General features: G+C 33.1%; 3 protein-coding genes and 1 pseudogene across 3 annotated transcripts; 3 read left to right on the top strand and 1 right to left on the bottom strand.

Moving 5' to 3' along the window:
• Nucleotides 1-5,428: 5,428 nt before the first annotated feature.
• On the top strand, nucleotides 5,429-7,502 carry LOC145564637 (BURP domain-containing protein BNM2A pseudogene; annotated as a pseudogene).
• A 4,224-nt stretch (nucleotides 7,503-11,726) lies between these two features.
• LOC145564636 (uncharacterized) lies at nucleotides 11,727-13,115 on the top strand. Its single transcript, XM_081624898.1, has one exon. The coding sequence runs from the start codon at nucleotides 11,727-11,729 to the stop codon at nucleotides 13,113-13,115; it is 1,389 nt and encodes a 462-aa protein (XP_081481024.1).
• A 1,090-nt stretch (nucleotides 13,116-14,205) lies between these two features.
• On the top strand, nucleotides 14,206-15,547 carry LOC145564635 (pentatricopeptide repeat-containing protein At1g31790-like). Its single transcript, XM_081624897.1, has 3 exons — nucleotides 14,206-15,001; nucleotides 15,244-15,353; nucleotides 15,464-15,547. The coding sequence occupies exons 1-3, from the start codon at nucleotides 14,206-14,208 to the stop codon at nucleotides 15,545-15,547; spliced, it is 990 nt and encodes a 329-aa protein (XP_081481023.1).
• Nucleotides 15,548-15,888: 341 nt separating this feature from the next.
• Nucleotides 15,889-16,668, bottom strand: LOC145564634 (BURP domain-containing protein BNM2A-like). The gene has a single exon (XM_081624896.1). The coding sequence runs from the start codon at nucleotides 16,666-16,668 to the stop codon at nucleotides 15,889-15,891; it is 780 nt and encodes a 259-aa protein (XP_081481022.1).
• Between the last annotated feature and the right edge of the window lie 2,099 nt (nucleotides 16,669-18,767).

Genomic DNA, 18,767 nt, shown 5'->3' with positions numbered 1-18,767 from the left:
TGGTACTGAGCTTATGCGAGTAATGATGGTTATGTATAATTATCTTTTAATTTCCGGTTTGAACTATGCGTTTGTTGTTTATGTGGGTGCTTGGTGTTTACCTTCATCAAATTTTCTTGTAATCCATGTGAGTATATAGTATTTCATGCGAGCATATAGTTGAGTACTCCGTATAAAACTAATTAGATCATCTAAATTTAGGGCCTGTTCTCTTACGTTGAAATTCAATTCAGTTCTGACTTCAGTTCAGCTCAGCTCAATTCAGTTCAGTTCAGTTCAGCTCCTAATTTCCTTCTCTTATAAAATATTCATTTCAGTTCAGTTCAGTTCAGCTGAGTTCAGTTCAGTTCAGCTGAGTTCAGTCAATGAGAACAGGCCCTTAATGATTATAACGATTAAAATTTATTAGCTAGATAATATTTCACGTAACGTCACTTTGTCGCGATTAATGAATTTTGGGGTATAATATAGCCGTGTAACCATTTAATACTTTGTTTGTTGATGCGCCAATTTGATGTCGACAAATCATGACGAATTTCATGATAATTATCTTGTACGAGTACATATATGTGATTGATTAAATAACTTTTTTTTTTTTTTTGTACATATAATTTCATGATTATAATACTTGAATATTTCAACTATATTATATTTATGCTTAATTAATAATTATCATTGATACTCTTTTATAATAAATCATTACATAAGCTTTATGATGATAATCGATATATTGTTCAAGGATTTAATGTCTCGGTATTTTTTTTTTAAAGCGTTAGTCGATGATGTTATAAGTAATTCAATAGATTTATACTTCAATTACCACCGATTTTGTATTAGGATAAATTAGGATCATACTAATACTTCTTTAGTGATATTTTATGAATTGATGTAATATCGAGTTCAATTGTTTTCTAGATTTCTAGTACTGTTAAATTGCTAATCAAATAATTTTACCTTAGCCATATGCCCATATCCTTTTAAATATTGTGTTATTTAGAGAAATAGAAGAACGTGTGTTAATTTATCAGTATGCTATTTTTTTTCATCATATATATTTAATATTTTAAGCATAGGATTAATGAAGAAATGTCAATATTTTAAGCATAGAATTAATGAAGAAATGTCGTCTCAGATGAGCAATGCTATTTCTAATTGTCATGTATATTAAGAAATGATTTCACGAGTAAATTGGATGATTAGCTCCGTTTAATTAGCTAGCTTATCAACTTAGTAGTATTTATCTTTTGTGAGTATTTATCTTTTGTAAGTTAGCTGATTAGCTCCATTTATTTAGCTAATGGTTTGTTGATTTGATATGTACATTCAGCGGCCATACTGCCTATTTAAAGCTCATACTAGGCCCTTCAATAATTATTCAAAAATCAAAAACTTTGTTGCTGACGATCGACCATGAATTTTAGTTGACCATGAATCTTTGTTGAACATTGATTCAAGACATAATTTTTATCCTATTAATGTGTCTATTCATCCTCTTAGAGGCCTAGTCAATGTTGATCCGGAAATATCATAAAGTTGATATTTCTCCCTAGAAATAATATCTATGAGTATGTTTTGGTCCTTGATAAGACATAGCTAGCATTGCTTTTAATCACTCTTATGAGGGAGATTACTATATTGATAAGATATAATACATGTATGATGTCATAGACTAAATTGCCTAGATTCACATTTTCTAAATAACCTCAAATTATATTAATCACAATCCATCTAGCTTAGTTTTCCACATACAATGTTGAGTTGATTAATAAATTATAGTTTGTGACAACAATGATAATGACTATTACATGATATACATATGATTTTTTATGAAATAGAGAAAACAAGTAGTGAACTAATAGTAACTTGCAAGTCAATACTCTAAAATTGCATACTCTTTTAAATCTATTTGACCATAGGTTCTAGATCTTATTAGTTAAGTTTATATTTCATGAAGCATATATTAAATACAGATTGTGTAATTTTATTTGATTAAATGTGTGTTTATAAACATGAGATTAATTATACAAAAGTTTTAGAATAGTATTCTAGATATCGAACTTTGGGTCAAAACTGATGATACATAAATTACTAGAATTACTCAATCCCAAAAGTAAATAAGTCTTTTATGATTTGAAAGAAGCATGTTTGCACGATGTTTTTGTTATTAAAAATTACTGAAAAGTTCAATTAGAATTGCAAACATGATTATATATATCATCTATTTGACCTAGAAATAATGTGTTCCTATATACACAATATCATGGAAAAGTTTATAAGATAGAATTAATATGAGTACATATTATCTTTATGAGCAAGAGATTGAAAATGCATGACATTGTGAGCAACTAACTCACTTGATAAATATATTTATTATGCCCATACTTATGAGATATTCCAAATTAAAATGAATGTAAGAGGAACACTTGACTTGCTACATAACATTGCCAAAATAATTTTCTGGCTTAAAAGACGCAATAAAATTAATTAAAGGTTGTTGGACGATTAATTTTATGCCCCCATATGCAAGGATTAGGGGGAGATATTATTCATTCCGTTAAATTATGTAATCCTTGCACATAAACAATAAAATACATTGAAGGTCAGCTTGATACATATATTAGCTTAAATATTAACATTTATTTGATAGAGGTGGCCACACGATAATTAAATCTTTAGTATGATACCATCCTGAAGTTGGTGAAGAATTGCCCCAACATTTGAGATATTTTACCAACTTAGGGGGAAGAATTGAAGTAAGTTGGCAAAACTATAATACTATAAATAGTTGATCCCTCTAATGATACTTTTTAAAGTTACATGCTAACTTTTGTATCAACATATGTTACACATCTATGATTTGATTTATATACCGTTATGACCCATCTAGAGGAATAGAGAGATATATTTTGATTATGGTGATAATGATATTATGTGCATACATTAAGATAGATCTTGTCAATTTACTTTAAATCACTACACTTGAAGTGTAGTTTGTATGATCGGATCCAATATAAATATGCGATATACGGCAAGATAGTGCAGTTGATACTTTTAAAGTATAATAATAGTATATTAATACCATAGTGCGAGAAATACCCTTAATATGTGGTATAGATATCTGAATTATTATAATAGATGGCCTATTATGTAAGAAAAGTTATGATGGTACTTATGAGAAATGCATTCAGATATCATAGTAAAATAGCATGCGAAATATACGTTATAGGAATTTTATGATACCGGTACACAATGGAACCGATGAATAATATGCATATGCATGATAGAATGGATTAGTGAATAAGAGATCTGAAATATATGTCCATTTTGTTGTCGACATAATGATAATGATCAAAAGTTTATTATGGATCAGAAGTCCAATGAAATATGGATTTTTAAACACTGTACAGTGTCTTGCATCATTTTGAGTTTTATGTTCATGTGCACGTGTGAGTCATTAGTTAATGGATATTTATTGCATATATAGGAAGTTGTTAGATGCATTACTTATTGTATATTTGTTAATATGATATCATATTTTCTATATCTCATATTGCATGCATTAATTTCTTACAATAATTATGGTGTATGTAAATGTTCATTCAAAGTATAGTAAGACATGTTTACAACTTTGATGAAAAATTAGAAAGAGATATTAATAATTTAATATTCCAATGGGCTTATAATTGTGATGAAATTATTGATGACATCGATTTAATTGCACATTATGAATTAAGAAGAGTTCCTGAAGAACTTATATACGACCTATTGTAATATCAAGCCCTACAAAGTTTATATCTTGAATTTGCAATTATTATCAAACTCTTGAAAATCTATGTACGTAACAACATTATTGACATATCAACCTGAAGTTTGAGCATATGAGAGTTAATGAGATTTACTATTTGTATTTGCAAGAGAGCTATCGTGTCAGTTATGAAACGTCTAAAGAATATCAATGGATCACTTATGCATGACAATGTTTTCTTATGGTCCAGAAGAACCATGATTAGCGTAGATAATTATATGGGTTATATTATAATTCATATGAGAAGAATGATATTAATAATATCAAGTTTTGTCATCAAATTATTACTCGTATTAATGAATGTTTGATCAAATAATGATCATCAATATTTATTTTTAACGACTTCCAGAAGAAGTCATAACCGTATAAGTTTACCCTTTGAATCAACTATTAAACAGATATTTGAAATAATGATATTAGAGATAAACACATGTATGGTGAAATGAAGACACTTCACATGTGAAGACTTGAAGATACAATTTCAATTTAGGAGTATCGAAGATCAACGAGTGATATTTTACTACATATGAGAAGATATCTAACATATTGGATTCATTGCTGCGACACTAGAAGATCTCAAGCTATATATTTATCAGGGGGAGAAAATACGCGCTGCACTCTTTTACCCCTGACCATGGTTTTGTCCCACATTGGGTTTTCCTGGTAAGGTTTTTAATGAGGCAGCATCTCGAGCGTATTACGAAGAATGTTGTACTCTTTTTCTTCATTAGGTTTTTATCCAATAGGGTTTTTCCTAATAAAGTTTTAACGAGGCACACTTTTCGATAATGGACATCCAAGGGGGAGTGTTATGAAATATTGTATGGATATCCATTATCCTCCTTTATCATTTTGGAATGTTCTAGAACTAGGGTTTATTGTTATATAAGCAAACCCCTAGTTATATTGTATGTATATATGTATCCCCACTCTATGGAATAATTGAGACTGATCTATTCTCCCTAATTTCTCCTCTTTCTCTTTAATTTTATAACACTATGTTTAATCTTAGATAAATTGTATTATACCTCTCTCCAAAACACCTTAATTTGATTAATAAACTGTTTTTTTCGTTAATTTTATTTGACATTTCATAATTTCACCACCAAAAATATATACTACCCGTGATCTGATAGAAACTGTAACTTCACATGATGGAGAAGGCAGATTGTAATTCATGCGCTACTTTTCCTCTATTCTCTCTCTTGCATTGCTTGGTTTTTATATTTTGGATAGAATTCTTTCAAAACTTGTTGGAGACAGACTAATGGCATTGCCAAGTGTTAAACAACTTTAAACTTAAAGCATTAATTGTATGTCATAAACTCATGCAACATGCTAGGCATACAATTTTCTTTACTTATCTGAAAATTTTATTATCCCAATCCTAGCCTTCAGTTACGCATGCACATGCAAGTAGTAGGCCAATAGTTATGCATGCATATATGTATGTAGACATGCTTATCCAGTTTTTTTTTAACTATTGGAAAAAATAGTTATTCTCTCTGTTTCAAAGATATTCATAACTTTGATCGATATATATTTTAATGTACAATTTATAAAAATAAGGTTTCATAAGTTTAATAAGGTCGAATAAGCTCAGTTAAATTTAGGTCCAATAAGATGAAAAAACACACTCCAAACAGCAACACTAACTTTGATAAAGATGACACTAACATTGATGCATTACGTTCAATTGCAACTAAAACATTTTATTTTCTATAGCTTTGAAAGGATATACAAACTCCCACATTATACAAGATTTGACCAAATGCGAAACACCAGCATACACAACAACTTTTTTTTTTTTTTTTCTCTTTTGAGGCAGCATACATAACTTATCTAAATAGTTCATTTCTCTATATTTTTTTAAACTGTTAAACAATTTCCTTAATTGGATCTTAATAATATCCTTAATTTCCTTTAAGTGTAACTGGCTAAGTTAATACAAACCACAGGAACACCTTCTCTGCTTAATTATATTGAGCGATGATGGGTTGACAAATATGCTACATGATTAGAATTTGACTATTTATTAATTACATGATTAAAATTTAGTAGGAGTAACAATTAGCATGACATGATTAAAGTTTCATTCCATTCAGCGAATTTGACTTTTATTTGAAAAAAAAAAAAAAGTAGTAATTGAATAGTTTAATAATTTTAATTTTTCAGATATTTTTAGATAGGTTTAGACAAATTAAAACAAGCCTTTTCGAATAATTTGACACACAAACAAGAAAGCTTCAAACAAAATATAATTTGATGATATAAGTTCAGATGATAAGTATGAACAAAAGAAATTGAAGAGAACATAGTCTAATAATAATCTTGCAAAATCCTATGTTTTAATTTTACTCAAGCTTAGTTTTGTGTAAGTGGATGTATTTCATATCCATGTTTACACTTACAAAGTTACAATCTTCTCTTTTGATTAACTTCACTTACATCACATTACATACGTCCATTTAGGCTATTTGATTACCTACTTAAGAAGTCAGACCTTAATAATACAAGAATCAAACTATAAACTACAACTTATTTAGGTATATAGCTAGCGGAAGACAAAAAGTTCTTAATATTTTTTTTAAAATTCCTATATTGTAGGCCCCACGCTAGAACTTCTTATTTGGTTATAAATAGCAACTCAAATTTAGACGAATGTACTCAAATCAAAACTAATATCCACAAACATCATCTCATCCAATCAACCAACAAAATGAAGATGTTTTTCGGTGTTCTCTGTTTAGCCGTACTCTTTTTGGTGGTAATTCTCTACTCTTAGTCTAAATTGTTCAACAATATAAATTGTAACTGTTAATATACTACTTGCTAAATTTAATCGTGTACATTATTTATTACATGTAATTAAAATAGTTACGACGTATATTTTCATAATATCAATCAACTTTAATAATTCCTTTCCCATGCATGCAGGTTGTGAATGCCGGAGAAGTTGACTTCCACAAGAAGTCCGAGTTCAAGGAATCCGACTGTGTTCTTCAACTACAACGACCTCAAGGTCGGGGCGAAAATGCCGATTTACTTTGGTGGTGCGTTCGATGCTGAAATCCCACGTTTTCTTCCCAAGGAAAAGGCCGATATGATCCCCTTTTCATCCAACCACCTCTCATTCATTCTTAACTATTTCGGCTTCCAACCCGAATCTCCTCAAGCGAAAGCCATGGAATTCAGTCTCAAAAAATGTGAGGCTGAAATTCCCCACGCTCAAGGAGCCAAAAAATGTGTTACCTCCTTAGATTCTATGCTCGATTTTGTTCGTGAAACCTTCAAAACTAGTTCTACCAACAACGGTGGTCAGTTATTTGATGACCTTAAGGTATTGAGTACAAGCCCACTTCCGAAATCAGCCAAAGTATTCCAACCTTACACCATCATTGAACAACCAAAAAGAGTACCGAGCCCTAAAATGACCGCGTGTCACATGCTGACTTATCCTTACGCGGTGTACTATTGCCATAACCCTGACCCTGAAAACCGAGTGTACGAGATTTCTTTGGTGGGTGAAGATGGTACTCGTGTTAACGCTATTGCTAGTTGCCACATGAATTCTAATGCTTTTGATGCTGATCTCGCCGTGTTCCGTATGTTTAACATTACTCCCAGCTCTCCAGTATGCCATTTCCTTTCTTCTGATGGTTTACTTTGGGTGCCTGCTAACCCATCCTTAATCTAATAGAACGACTGCTACTGCTGCTGCTGCGACTACTAGTTCGTACGAGTTGATTAATGAAGCAAGAAAGATGGTACTCCACTCTCATCGGAATAAGTCGATCTGTTGGGTGTTGTTTGTTCTAGCTTGTTTTTAACTTTCTAATGGTTTAACTTGGTTTAAGAAGAGGATTTCCATACACTAGCAAGTATAGCTAGTGTTAAATTGGGTCCTAAGTTTATGTTTTTATTATCGATCAACCGTGTACTTAATCATCGATTAATAAAATCTTGTTTAATTGTGTCCTAAGTGTACTATTGGGTGTTATCTTTGGTTGGTTTGCAAAATCAAAGTTACGAGATATCAAGTGTAGTGCATAATTGATTAACAAACATTGGGGAATGGTGACTGGTTATAGTTAGTTTTTTTCAAAAATCAATGCATAAAAATGTCCAATATCCAATCACACACGAGAAGATGGCTAACATCCTTAAAATATTTGAATCAACAACTTTTTGTTTTGAATTAAGAAATAAGCATGAGTGTATGACACATAAGGAAGCCAAGAAATCTACCATTATACTTTTTTTTTTTTTTTTGACAATCACCATTATACTTATAAATGGATATAAACAAAAGATAACAAATTGTCCATTTCTATAGAATTTAGGGAAATGGAGTTTTGAAGAGTGATTTGCAAGCCTGAGAGCAGGGGTGCTTATCGAGCGAGTCGATCACGAGCTGAGGGGTGCTCGACTCAACTCGAAAACTTTTTACATGTGCTCAACTCGTGCTCGCTAAAGTTTCGAGCAAATAAAACCTGCTCGACTCGTGCTCGTTAAAGTTTCGAGTCGAGTCGAGCAGCTCACATTCTGCTCGTTAAAATTTTGGTCCTTCTATTATTTTATGCCTTTATTTATTTTTTGTTCAATTAATATTGTTTTCCTTATTATATATAGATTTTATTAAAAATTTACTCTTTCTTTTTTTATGATATAAATTAAGGCTTAATAAGTGTCAAATTTGTTTAAAGATAGTAACTTGTTGTTTGCAAATTCTATATTAATATTATATTATCGAGTTGCTCACGAGCTTATCGAGTCGAGTTAGAGCTTGCTCAACTCGTGCTCGTTAACATCTCGAGTCGAGTCGAATTCGAGTCGAGCCAACTCGAGTCGAGTTTTGACCGAGCGTTGACCGAGTCGAGTACGAGTTGCTCGCGAGCTGCTCAACTCAATTAGCACCCCTACCTGAGAGCATTAGAGAAATTGAGAGTGGAAAACAAAAAAAAAAAAAAAAAAAAAAAAAAAAAAAAAAAAAAAAGGAAAGAGATGGTATAATAAGCCAAATACTATTCTTTTTTGGTGTTTAGAGACTAGAGAGCCACAAGTGCGGGAATGAGATTTAATCCCAGGATCTCCTGGGAAGGAAGCTCTAACCACTTGAGCTTTCCCTCACTCTCAAGCGAAATACTATTCAATTGCTACAAAAAAAATTGTAGCTAATATAAAAGTCTTGTAACTGATTAAAAATTAAAACAAGTATAATTACTACCTCTGTTACATATTATTTACAACGATTTAACATAAAATAGAGAGGAAAAATGTCTAATCATTATTACAAATAATATATAATGGAGGTAGTATTTAAATTTTGTCTAGTCATCAGAAAAACCTTCTTTGTTCTTTCAAAAAATCTTCCTTTGTTTTCATATGGATTTGTTTGAACCGGAAGAAATCACATATTAATTTGATTTGGTTTACATCCGCACCACACGACCAAATAACCCGACCCAAATCCTCGAATTGATACATCGTTCTTTATCACCTACAGAGTATAAGAGCATGTACAACGGTGAGTCAGTACCCTCCTCAGAACTATCTCTCACTTTTTTTGAGTTAGCTTACCATTGAAATATCTGACTCATTACTTACTCACAGTATGAGGTAGCAACGTCTGAAGCGGCACTGAGTATGAGCGTGAGTTGCTGACTTTCTAAACCAAAGAATCTGATTTTTTTTAGGTCCAATTATCACATGACACTTGTCATGAATATTGCAAGTTGTGTTTGATGTTTGCTATTTGTGTTTGATGTTTGCTGTAGAATGCAACGGCTATATTAATTTTTAACAGTTAGTATTGCTATAATGCTCCAACGGTAGTTTCTCACTTCATTTAAACATATTTCCAAAAAATAATTTCACCAACGGTATAATTATAATTTTATCTATAAATAGAGCCTAATATTGATATAGTTTCTCACCCTTAAAATTTCACTCTTCTTTTTTTCATTATAAAAATAATTTGTGATTATGGATCTTAATAATCCTAATTACGGAAGTGGTTCCTCTCAAAATAATCCAAATAACCAATATTCCAATTCTCCAAATTTTCAAAGTAATTTTCATTTTGATCCAAATAACCCTTATAATCCAAATGCTCAAAGGATGTTATTTTATAACATTCCTAACCAACCAACGCATCCAAACCAACAATTTGTACAACAATTCCCAAATCAATTTCCAAACCAAAATTACACCCAACAATTCTCAAACCAATTTTTAAACCAAAATTTGCAACAAATTCCCCAAAATTATCCTTCTGGTTTTATGTTCCCAATGTCGCAACATTATGGTGTGAACCAAATAATTCAAAACAGTCCAGCAACTCCCGAGGGAGAAAGAAGCAGTAACTTAACCCCACCCGATGATCCTAGGGTTCAACAACAAGCCAATGATGATGCTGATGGCGTTGGTGATGATGATGTTGTTCAAGGTCCCCACGGGAGCAACACTAATGTAAGGGCAGAAAAATGGGGTGCAAAAGAAGATGATGTCCTCGTTTCGGCTTGGGTAGAGTGTGCAGTTGAACATCCAGAGACGGCAACTGATCAAAGTTTGGCGGTAATGTGGAGGAACATAAAATCCCTTTATGATCAAGCTAGAGAAGAAAATTCATCCACCATGCGCCCTAGAACTTTAAGATCTATTAAAAGTTGGTGGGCAAGAATAAATAAAGATGTGAGTATATGGGTTGGTTGCTATAGTGAAGCAAAAAAAAGATATATGAGTGGTACTTCGAAAAGATCATGTAATGGTTCACGCTTTGGTTTAATTGGTTGTTGGGAGATGTTGAGAGAGTTAGACAAATGGAAGCCAATAGACCTGGATTTACCTTCTAGTGATGGTGGCAATTCGAAAAGATCAGAGCCAGATACTCCAACTGATGAAGGTCCAAAAACTCATACTCGTCGCCGTCATCCTGACGGGGTGAAAGCATCTAAAAGAAAAGGTAAATCTATTTTCAATTCTGGAATTCAAATTGGGGGTAATTCTGAAATTAAAAATTTAGAGTCGTTTACTCAAGCCCTATCAGAGATGAATGTAATGAAAGGTCAACACAAAGATGTTGATGAAAGGCGAATTGATGTAGCAGAACGTATGCTAGAGTATCAGAAGGAGCGAGATGCCATCAAAGCTCGGAAGAAACAAGAAGAAAAAAGGTTCAAGCTATTTAGTGTCCTTCTTGCAAAACCAATTCTATCTGAAGAAGAAAAAGAAATATATCTAAAATTAAAGCAAGAATTTGCACATCTTCTAGGCTAGTTTAAATATCAATTAAGGTAGTCAAACTACATGTGTATTATTCTAGTTTTAATTGATGTAATGTATGTTACTTATGTTGCTTTAACAATTTCCTTTGTAATATTTTGTTGTTTTTTCTTAATGCATTGAAGTTGAAGTTTTAATAAATATAATTGCTCTTTGTTTATTACCCAATAAATTATATCTTGTAAATAATAATAATATAAAATTAGCTCAATAATGAGAAATGTTGTAGAATATGACCGACATGCAATGCTACATTGAAATGTCACATGTTGACAAGAAATCTGTAAGCAATAATATCAGAGAATCTCATCTTTTACTGTTTTGTGTACCCATACATTGAATTGTCATACAAAAGAAATCTACAAACCTTATCAGAAATGTAATATTTTTGAGTTGTTTATCCATTCAACGAATTACCAATGTAGAAAATCTGTAAACCTTATCGAAAATCATATCTCATATATCTACAAACCTTATCAGAAATAGTCATTTTTTTTGAATTATTTTAGAAGTTATAAATAAGGGGATACACTTCATATTTCAATACATAAATATAAGTATTATTTCTACAAAAAAAAAAAAAAAAAAAAAAAAAAAACAAAATTCTCTCTTCCTCTTTACAAAAAAATATTACAAAATGAACTCTGATTCAAATTCTTCTAGTTCATCTAGTTCAGGGTTATTTGATTACATGGTGAACGACTATGTAGAGTGGCATGAATCAATTACCCAAAGGCAAAAAGAAGATGAATTGATCGAGGAAGCGATCAATACAGCTGTTGTTCCCTTTGTAACATCAACTTATCAGGTCCCATTCACTCTTGAACCTACGTACCAAAGGTGGTATGTACCAAGAGATCGAGAATATGCTGATATTCAGTTATATAACGATTACTTTAATCCCCAACCATTGTACCCTGCTAATATGTTTCGTCGACGGTTTCACATGCGTAAGAATGTGTTCACACGCATTGTTAATCAACTAAGCGAAAGTGATGTTTACTTTCAACAAAGGTCGGATGCCACCGGAAGACTAGGTGCATCCCCCCTCCAAAAATGCACTGCAGCAATTCGAATGTTAGCATACGGTACATCTGCCGATGCAGTTGACGAGTATCTTAAAATCGCATCAAGTACTGCAAGAGAAGGTCTGGCTCACTTTGTTGAAGGGGTTGTAGCTCAATTTGGACCAGAGTACTTGAGGAGGGCAAATATTATGAATACTAAACGGCTCCTCCGTGAAAGTTATGCTCGTGGATTTCCTGGTATGATGGGCAGCATTGATTGCATGCATTGGGAGTGGAAAAATTGTCCGCGTGCATGGAAAGGAATGTATCAAGGTAGAAGTAAAACAGCAACGGTGATCTTGGAGGCTGTTGCTTTGCAAGACTTGTGGATATGGCACACTTTTTTTGGAACCCCGGGTTCTTGTAATGATATAAATGTCCTCCAACGGTCACCGGTGTTCTCTGATATATGTGAGGGAAAAGCTCCAGAGGTTACCTTCAATGTCAACGGAAATACATACAATATGGGTTACTATCTTACAGACGGTATCTATCCGAAATGGGCAACATTTATCCCAGCAATCAAACATCTACAAACTGGTAAGCACAAATTATTTACCAAGAAGCAAGAGAGTTATCGAAAGGACGTTGAACGTGCCTTTGGAGTGTTACAAGCTCGATTTGCAATAATACGTCAACCAAGTCTAGCATGGTCGACCGAAATTTTATGGAAAATTGTAATGGCTTGTATTATCATGCACAATATGATTGTTGAAGATGAGCGAGATGGATATTTGCATTATGATGCAACTGAATTTATCAATGACCAACCCCAAAATGTAGCTGAATCATCAACTAGTAACAACAACCAACCATTTACTGTGAGAAGTGGACGATTGGATAGGCTCAATCTAAATGGTTATATGGAAAATAGAAATAATGTTCGTGATAGGGAGACCCATATTGCACTAAAGAATGACTTGGTTGAACATATATGGGGACGTTTCGGCAACGAATGAAGAGATGACAAAAGTCGCTGTTAATGAATATTGTATTTTAAATTTTAATGGATGTCTTTGCTAAATAAACTATGTTATTTATATATTGTATTATTTTTGTACTTTTTATTTCAAAAATTAGAAAAAAAAATTGTTTCAATTTACATACATAAGTGATTATTAATATTGTACTATTTATAATGACTATTAATATTGCACTAAAGAATGTCTAACTTTTTTTAATTAATTATGTAAGTTCAAAAATTACAAATAAATAATAGAGATTAATACATGTTTTAAAAAATATAAAATAAAACAAGAGTGAGAAAGAGAAAATGATGGGGTAGTTAGGAGAGAGAATGGTGAGTAACCTCACCATTGTAGATAAATAAATAAGGTGACTCACACTAGTAGCTTATGATAGTGGAAGGTGAGGTGGAAGATGATTTGGAAAAAAAATAAATAAAAAAGATAGTTGAAAGTAAGGTGGATAATGGTGAGTAACCTCACCAATGCTCATGCTCACCGAAACCGAACTGTCAAACCGCTTTGACAGTGCTAATTGTTCTTTATCACTTACGAAGCATAAAGAGTACGAGTAGTCGAGTACATCTTATTTTCGTATGACAATCCCTTGAACGGTTGAACCCAAACGCAAATGGTGGAGAATTATGGAACTCATTAATCTCAACTCCCCAATTACAACTACAACTTCAATTACTCGTTTCATTCAACCAACCCCAAAACAAAAACACCACCCTTCAATTCTTAAACCCATTTTCCCTCTTAAAACCACCCTTCTCCGACAACCGCTGCATAAAACCACCACCACCTCGCCGCCGCCGCCGCCGCCTCAACAACAAAATAATCAAATTTGCAATAATAATAACAGAATCTTAGATGTTCTACGCTTAATGGATGGCCTTGGAGTTGTTGTTACCCCAGAAATCTATGCTTCTCTTGTTGTTGAATGCACCCACAAACGAGACGCCATTGAAGCAGCAGAAATTTATACCCACATGAAGAAAAATGCTGGGATTGTTAGGTTTTTGAACGGTTGATGCTTGTGAGTTGCGGTTGTTTTGATGTTGCACACCAACTGTTCGATGAAATGCCGCACAGAAATTTTATTTCCTTGGCTATTGTTATGGCTGCCCTTATTGATAATCATCTTCTTGAAGAAGCTTTAGAGTTGTTTGTGAATATGCATCAATATTTTGTTTATCAGGAGTTTGATTCGGGTTTGGAAGTTGTTTTGGTTAGTTTTCTTAAGGCTTGTGTACATTTAAAGGAGGTTGATTTAGGGAAGATGGTTCATGGGTGGATGCTTAAAATGGGTTATGATAGAGGATTAGTTGTTGATACTGCTTTGGTTGAATTCTATGGAAAATCTGGGTGTTTAATGGAGGCTAATCATGTGTTCTTTGACCTTATTCAAGTGGTTGATCACCGCGATACTGTGCTTTGGACTGGTGTTATTGTTAACAATGGCCGCAAACAATGTTTTGGAGAGGTAATAAGACTTTTTCAGGTGATGGGCGAGGCCGGAGTTAGGGTGAACGAGTATACATTTTCTAATGTTCTTAAGGCTTGTGGAAGAGTTGGTGATGGTGGATTGTTTGGACAAGAAGTTCATGCCAAAGCTATAAAACTCGGGTTGGACAGTCATGTTTTTGTGATGTGTGCTCTAATTGACATGTATGGGAGATGTGGATTGTTGAATGATGCTAAGAGAGTTTTTGACAGTATGGATCACAAGAAACGAAACAATGCGTGTTGGAACGCGATGGTTACTGGTTTTATACACCATGGATCGTACATTGATGCCTTAAAGACCTTGTACGAAATGAAGGCTGCAGGTCTGAAACCACAGAAATCAGTAATGGATGAAGTCAGGCTTGCCTGTGGTAGTCTGAAGCTAGAAATAACATGATGAATACTAACAGGAACAGTTTTTGTAAGGATAATAATATTAAACCCGGGTTACAGAAATGATCCTATGTGACATTGTAAGCAAATTCTGCTAGAGATGTCTATTGATGGGTTTCGATTTGCTAATGTATGACTTAAACTTAACGAATAACACGATCTCTTGTTGTATGTTCGACCTGAGCTATATACGGAAGCATTCATCTACGAAATTTGCTAGCCATTATTTGGTTTCCTGCATCAATTGTGCCCTGTCATGGTACTCATGGAAAACTGATAATCGGTCAACTAGCAGCAAAGCTTGCATTGGGAGATTTTGCACTAGATCAGGTAATACGTGTCGTTTCTACTGATCATTTAGTGTTTATATTACATGTTTGCCTGAATTCGTGTACAAATTTATACATATATCATTTTGAACAGCTTGTATCTATGAGTAGTTTTCAGATGGTATCTGTTATCTGTATATGTTATCAGTAAGCACTGATTTTCTAGTTTATGAAAATCAGTTTGTTTATCTATGATTATGAACTCGATATCTCGTGACTTTTAATCTGAGTTTAAAGGTAGAATGAAGACACAGTAGTACGTACACAAACTTTATTTTATCAATCGATAATAAGTACACATCTGATCGATAAATACAGACACTTAGAGGACCCAATTAACACTAGCTATACTTGCTACTTTATGGGAGTCCTTTACATGACTAAGTTTAAACATTAGAAAGTTAAAACAAGAACAAAACAACACTAACAGTTCGACTTTTCCTTACTCGATAGAGGGGATCCAAGTACGATGAGAGTGGAGTACCAATCTTCTTGCATCATAAATCAACGCGCATTAGAAGTAGCAGTAGTTCAATCTAGAGCGAGGATGGGTTAGCAGGTACCCAAAGTAGACCATCAGAAGAAAGGAAGTGGCAAACAGGGGAGCCTGGCTGAGTGTTAAACATACGGAAGACCATGAGGTTAGGGTCGAAAGCCTTAGAATTCATGTGGCAACTAGCAACAGCGTTAACGCGAGTACCATCTTCACCCATCAAAGTAATTTCGTACACTCGGTTTTCAGGGTCAGGGTTATGGCAATAGTAGACGGCGTAGGGATAAGTCAGCATGTGACAAGCGGTCATTTTAGGACTAGGTACTCTTTTTGGTTGTTCTATAATGGTGTAAGGTTGGAATACTTTGGCAGATTTTGGGAGTGGACTTGTACTCAATACCTTAAGATCATCAAACAACTGACCACCATTACCGGTGTTACTAATTTTAAAGGTTTCACGAACAAAATCGATCATAGAGTCCAAAGAGGTAACACATTTTTTGGCTCCTTGGGCATCAGGGATTTCACCCTCACACTTTTTGAGACTGTATTCCATGGCTTTCGCTTGAGGAGACTCCGGCTGGAAGCCGAAATAGTTAAGAAGAAAGGGGAGTTTTTGGGAAGAGAAAGGGATCATGTCGGCCTTTTCCTTAGGTAGAAAATTTGGGACTTCAGAATCAAATGCACCACCAAAGTAAATTGGCATTTTCGCCCCGACTCTGAGGTCGTTGTAGTTGAAGAACACATAGTCTGCCTCGTTGAACTCAGACTTCTTGCTGAACTCAACATCTCTAGCGCTCACAACCTGCATGCATGCATTCATATATTAATATATGGTACGTAAATAATTAAAGTATACAGTTTTTCCTTATAATATGTACAATAAACATTATATATTGCTCAACAATATAAGGCTAAGAGTTTGTAGATAGAGAAATTACCACCAAAAACAGAACGGCTGAACTGAGGAAACCCAAAAACATCTTCATCTTGTTGATTGATTGGGTGAGATGTTTGTGGATATTAGCTTTAGTTTGGAGTACATTCGTCAAAAACTTGGGTTGCTATTTATAAGCGGATAAGAATTAGTAATTTAATCAAGCATGGGGCCTACACTATGGGATTTGGGTAAAAAAAATACAAGTAGTACTTTGTAGATTTTTAACAAGTGCATGTTCCTAATAAAGATATACTTGGTATGACAATATTACGATTCAATTGGTCTGTTCTCTAATTTGATTTGATCCGTTTAAACTTTTAGTGCAGTTTTATTGTGTTATTGAGTATTTGAGTGTAATTAGTATGTAGTCTAGTCCAAGTTGATGCATTGAGTGTAATTAGTGTGTCCAACTAAAGTTGATGCATTGAGTGCAATTATATGTTGCTCATCACCTCGCTAGATTAGTGCCTTTTGGAGTAGAGCAAATTTGAGTTAGTCATTGTCCTTATGAGACTACCTTGTATGTGCTTTTGAATACTTTGACTTTGCATTTATAAAGCACCAATCATTCCCTAAATAGAAAAAAAAAAATTGTGTCAAGTAAAGAGTGACTGTTATAATTTCGTAGTATGTTAGAAAACCTTTAATCAATCTTTTGTTTAAGATTTGATCTCATGACCTCCATTATATATATCATTCCATTTATAAGATGAAACATTTTCATATTCACACTATAATCCCTATTTTTTCGTAAGGATTAACATAATTATTTAAACCTTGTTTTTTTTGAAAACATTTAAACCTTGTTTGATTCATTTTAATTTTTAAATTTTTCACATTTTAACTTTTTTTTGATAATTAATAATATTAACAGTTGAGATATGCATTGAAGTAAGCTTCAATTACTAAATCATGCAATATTTAATGTTATCCCTCTACAATTACATATTAATAGATGGAAAAATATAGGCCAGAAAATTAAGTTCATAGCTTAGTGGTTAAATCTAATCATCATTAATTTTAATTTAGTAATAATAGTATTCATAAACAAATACAATTAAAACCACATACAAATATACAATCCATATCACTTTAATTTATTTGACAAACTTGTTTAAGATTAGTTCCTACTTAGGGCATGTTCACATTTACTGAGCTAAGTTGAACTGAAGTGGATTGAACTGAATAGAGCTGAAATGAATATTTTATGAGAGATGGAAATTAGGAGCTGAACTGATTGGAGCTGAAGTGAACTGATTAGAACTGAACTAAAATGAAATTAAGCTGAAGTAAACAACCCCTTAGTTTAAAAAAAAAAAAAAAAAAAAGAATAATAGTATTCAAAAAAAAAGATGAGAAACGACAATTGTGCGTATTGCATGTCTACATATATGCATGCATAGCTATTAGCCTATTTATGCATGTGCATGCATAGCTACGGACATTGTTAAGGGCCAGGATCATCTAGTCATTGTAAAAGGCTAGATGTAAGGATATATAATTCTTAGTTTATGGGTTAGATTAACACGTGGCATTTTCATTAGTCTGTTTTCAACAAGTAGTGAAAGAATCCTGTCTTTAAAAAAGAAAAAAGAATGCATTGCAAGAGAAATGATTGGGGGAATTGAAGTAACGCGTGACAATATTGAATATGCCGGGGAATTTTTTCTAGCATGAGTAACTATCAGGGATGGCAACGTGTCGAATTTGGACAGAATCCGACTGGATATAGATTCAGATCCGTTTTTATACCCTGAATTCAGATCCAATCCGGGTCCGTTGGGTATGAAAATGGGAGATCCATATCTATATTCGTTGGATCCTACAGATCCGAGACCAAAAAGGGTCTTGCACATTTCACCTACTTTAAATTACAAACCAAGAGTTTTAAAAAAATATAACTAAGTTAAAGTAGGAACTAATTGCAAGTTATAGTAACAATTACACTAATAAGATTCATAAAAAAATGATAAAATAAAATA

This window comes from Chenopodium album, chromosome 10 (assembly GCF_948465745.1).
Source record: "Chenopodium album chromosome 10, dcCheAlbu1.1, whole genome shotgun sequence".
In the NCBI taxonomy this organism is placed as follows: Eukaryota; Viridiplantae; Streptophyta; class Magnoliopsida; order Caryophyllales; family Amaranthaceae; genus Chenopodium; species Chenopodium album.
Note: the sequence above shows the minus strand (reverse complement) of the source record. Positions and strands in the feature narration are given on the sequence as shown.

Coding starts and splice junctions, on each gene's coding strand:
- LOC145564636 (XM_081624898.1), top strand. CDS start 11,727: ATGAACTCTGATTCAAATTCTTCTAGTTCATCTAGTTCAGGGTTATTT.
- LOC145564635 (XM_081624897.1), top strand. CDS start 14,206: ATGCCGCACAGAAATTTTATTTCCTTGGCTATTGTTATGGCTGCCCTT. Junction 15,002..15,243: donor TGAAGTCAGGCTTGCCTGTG/GTAGTCTGAAGC, acceptor GAAATTTGCTAG/CCATTATTTGGTTTCCTGCA. Junction 15,354..15,463: donor GAGATTTTGCACTAGATCAG/GTAATACGTGTC, acceptor ATCTATGAGTAG/TTTTCAGATGGTATCTGTTA.
- LOC145564634 (XM_081624896.1), bottom strand. CDS start 16,668: ATGAATGCATGCATGCAGGTTGTGAGCGCTAGAGATGTTGAGTTCAGC.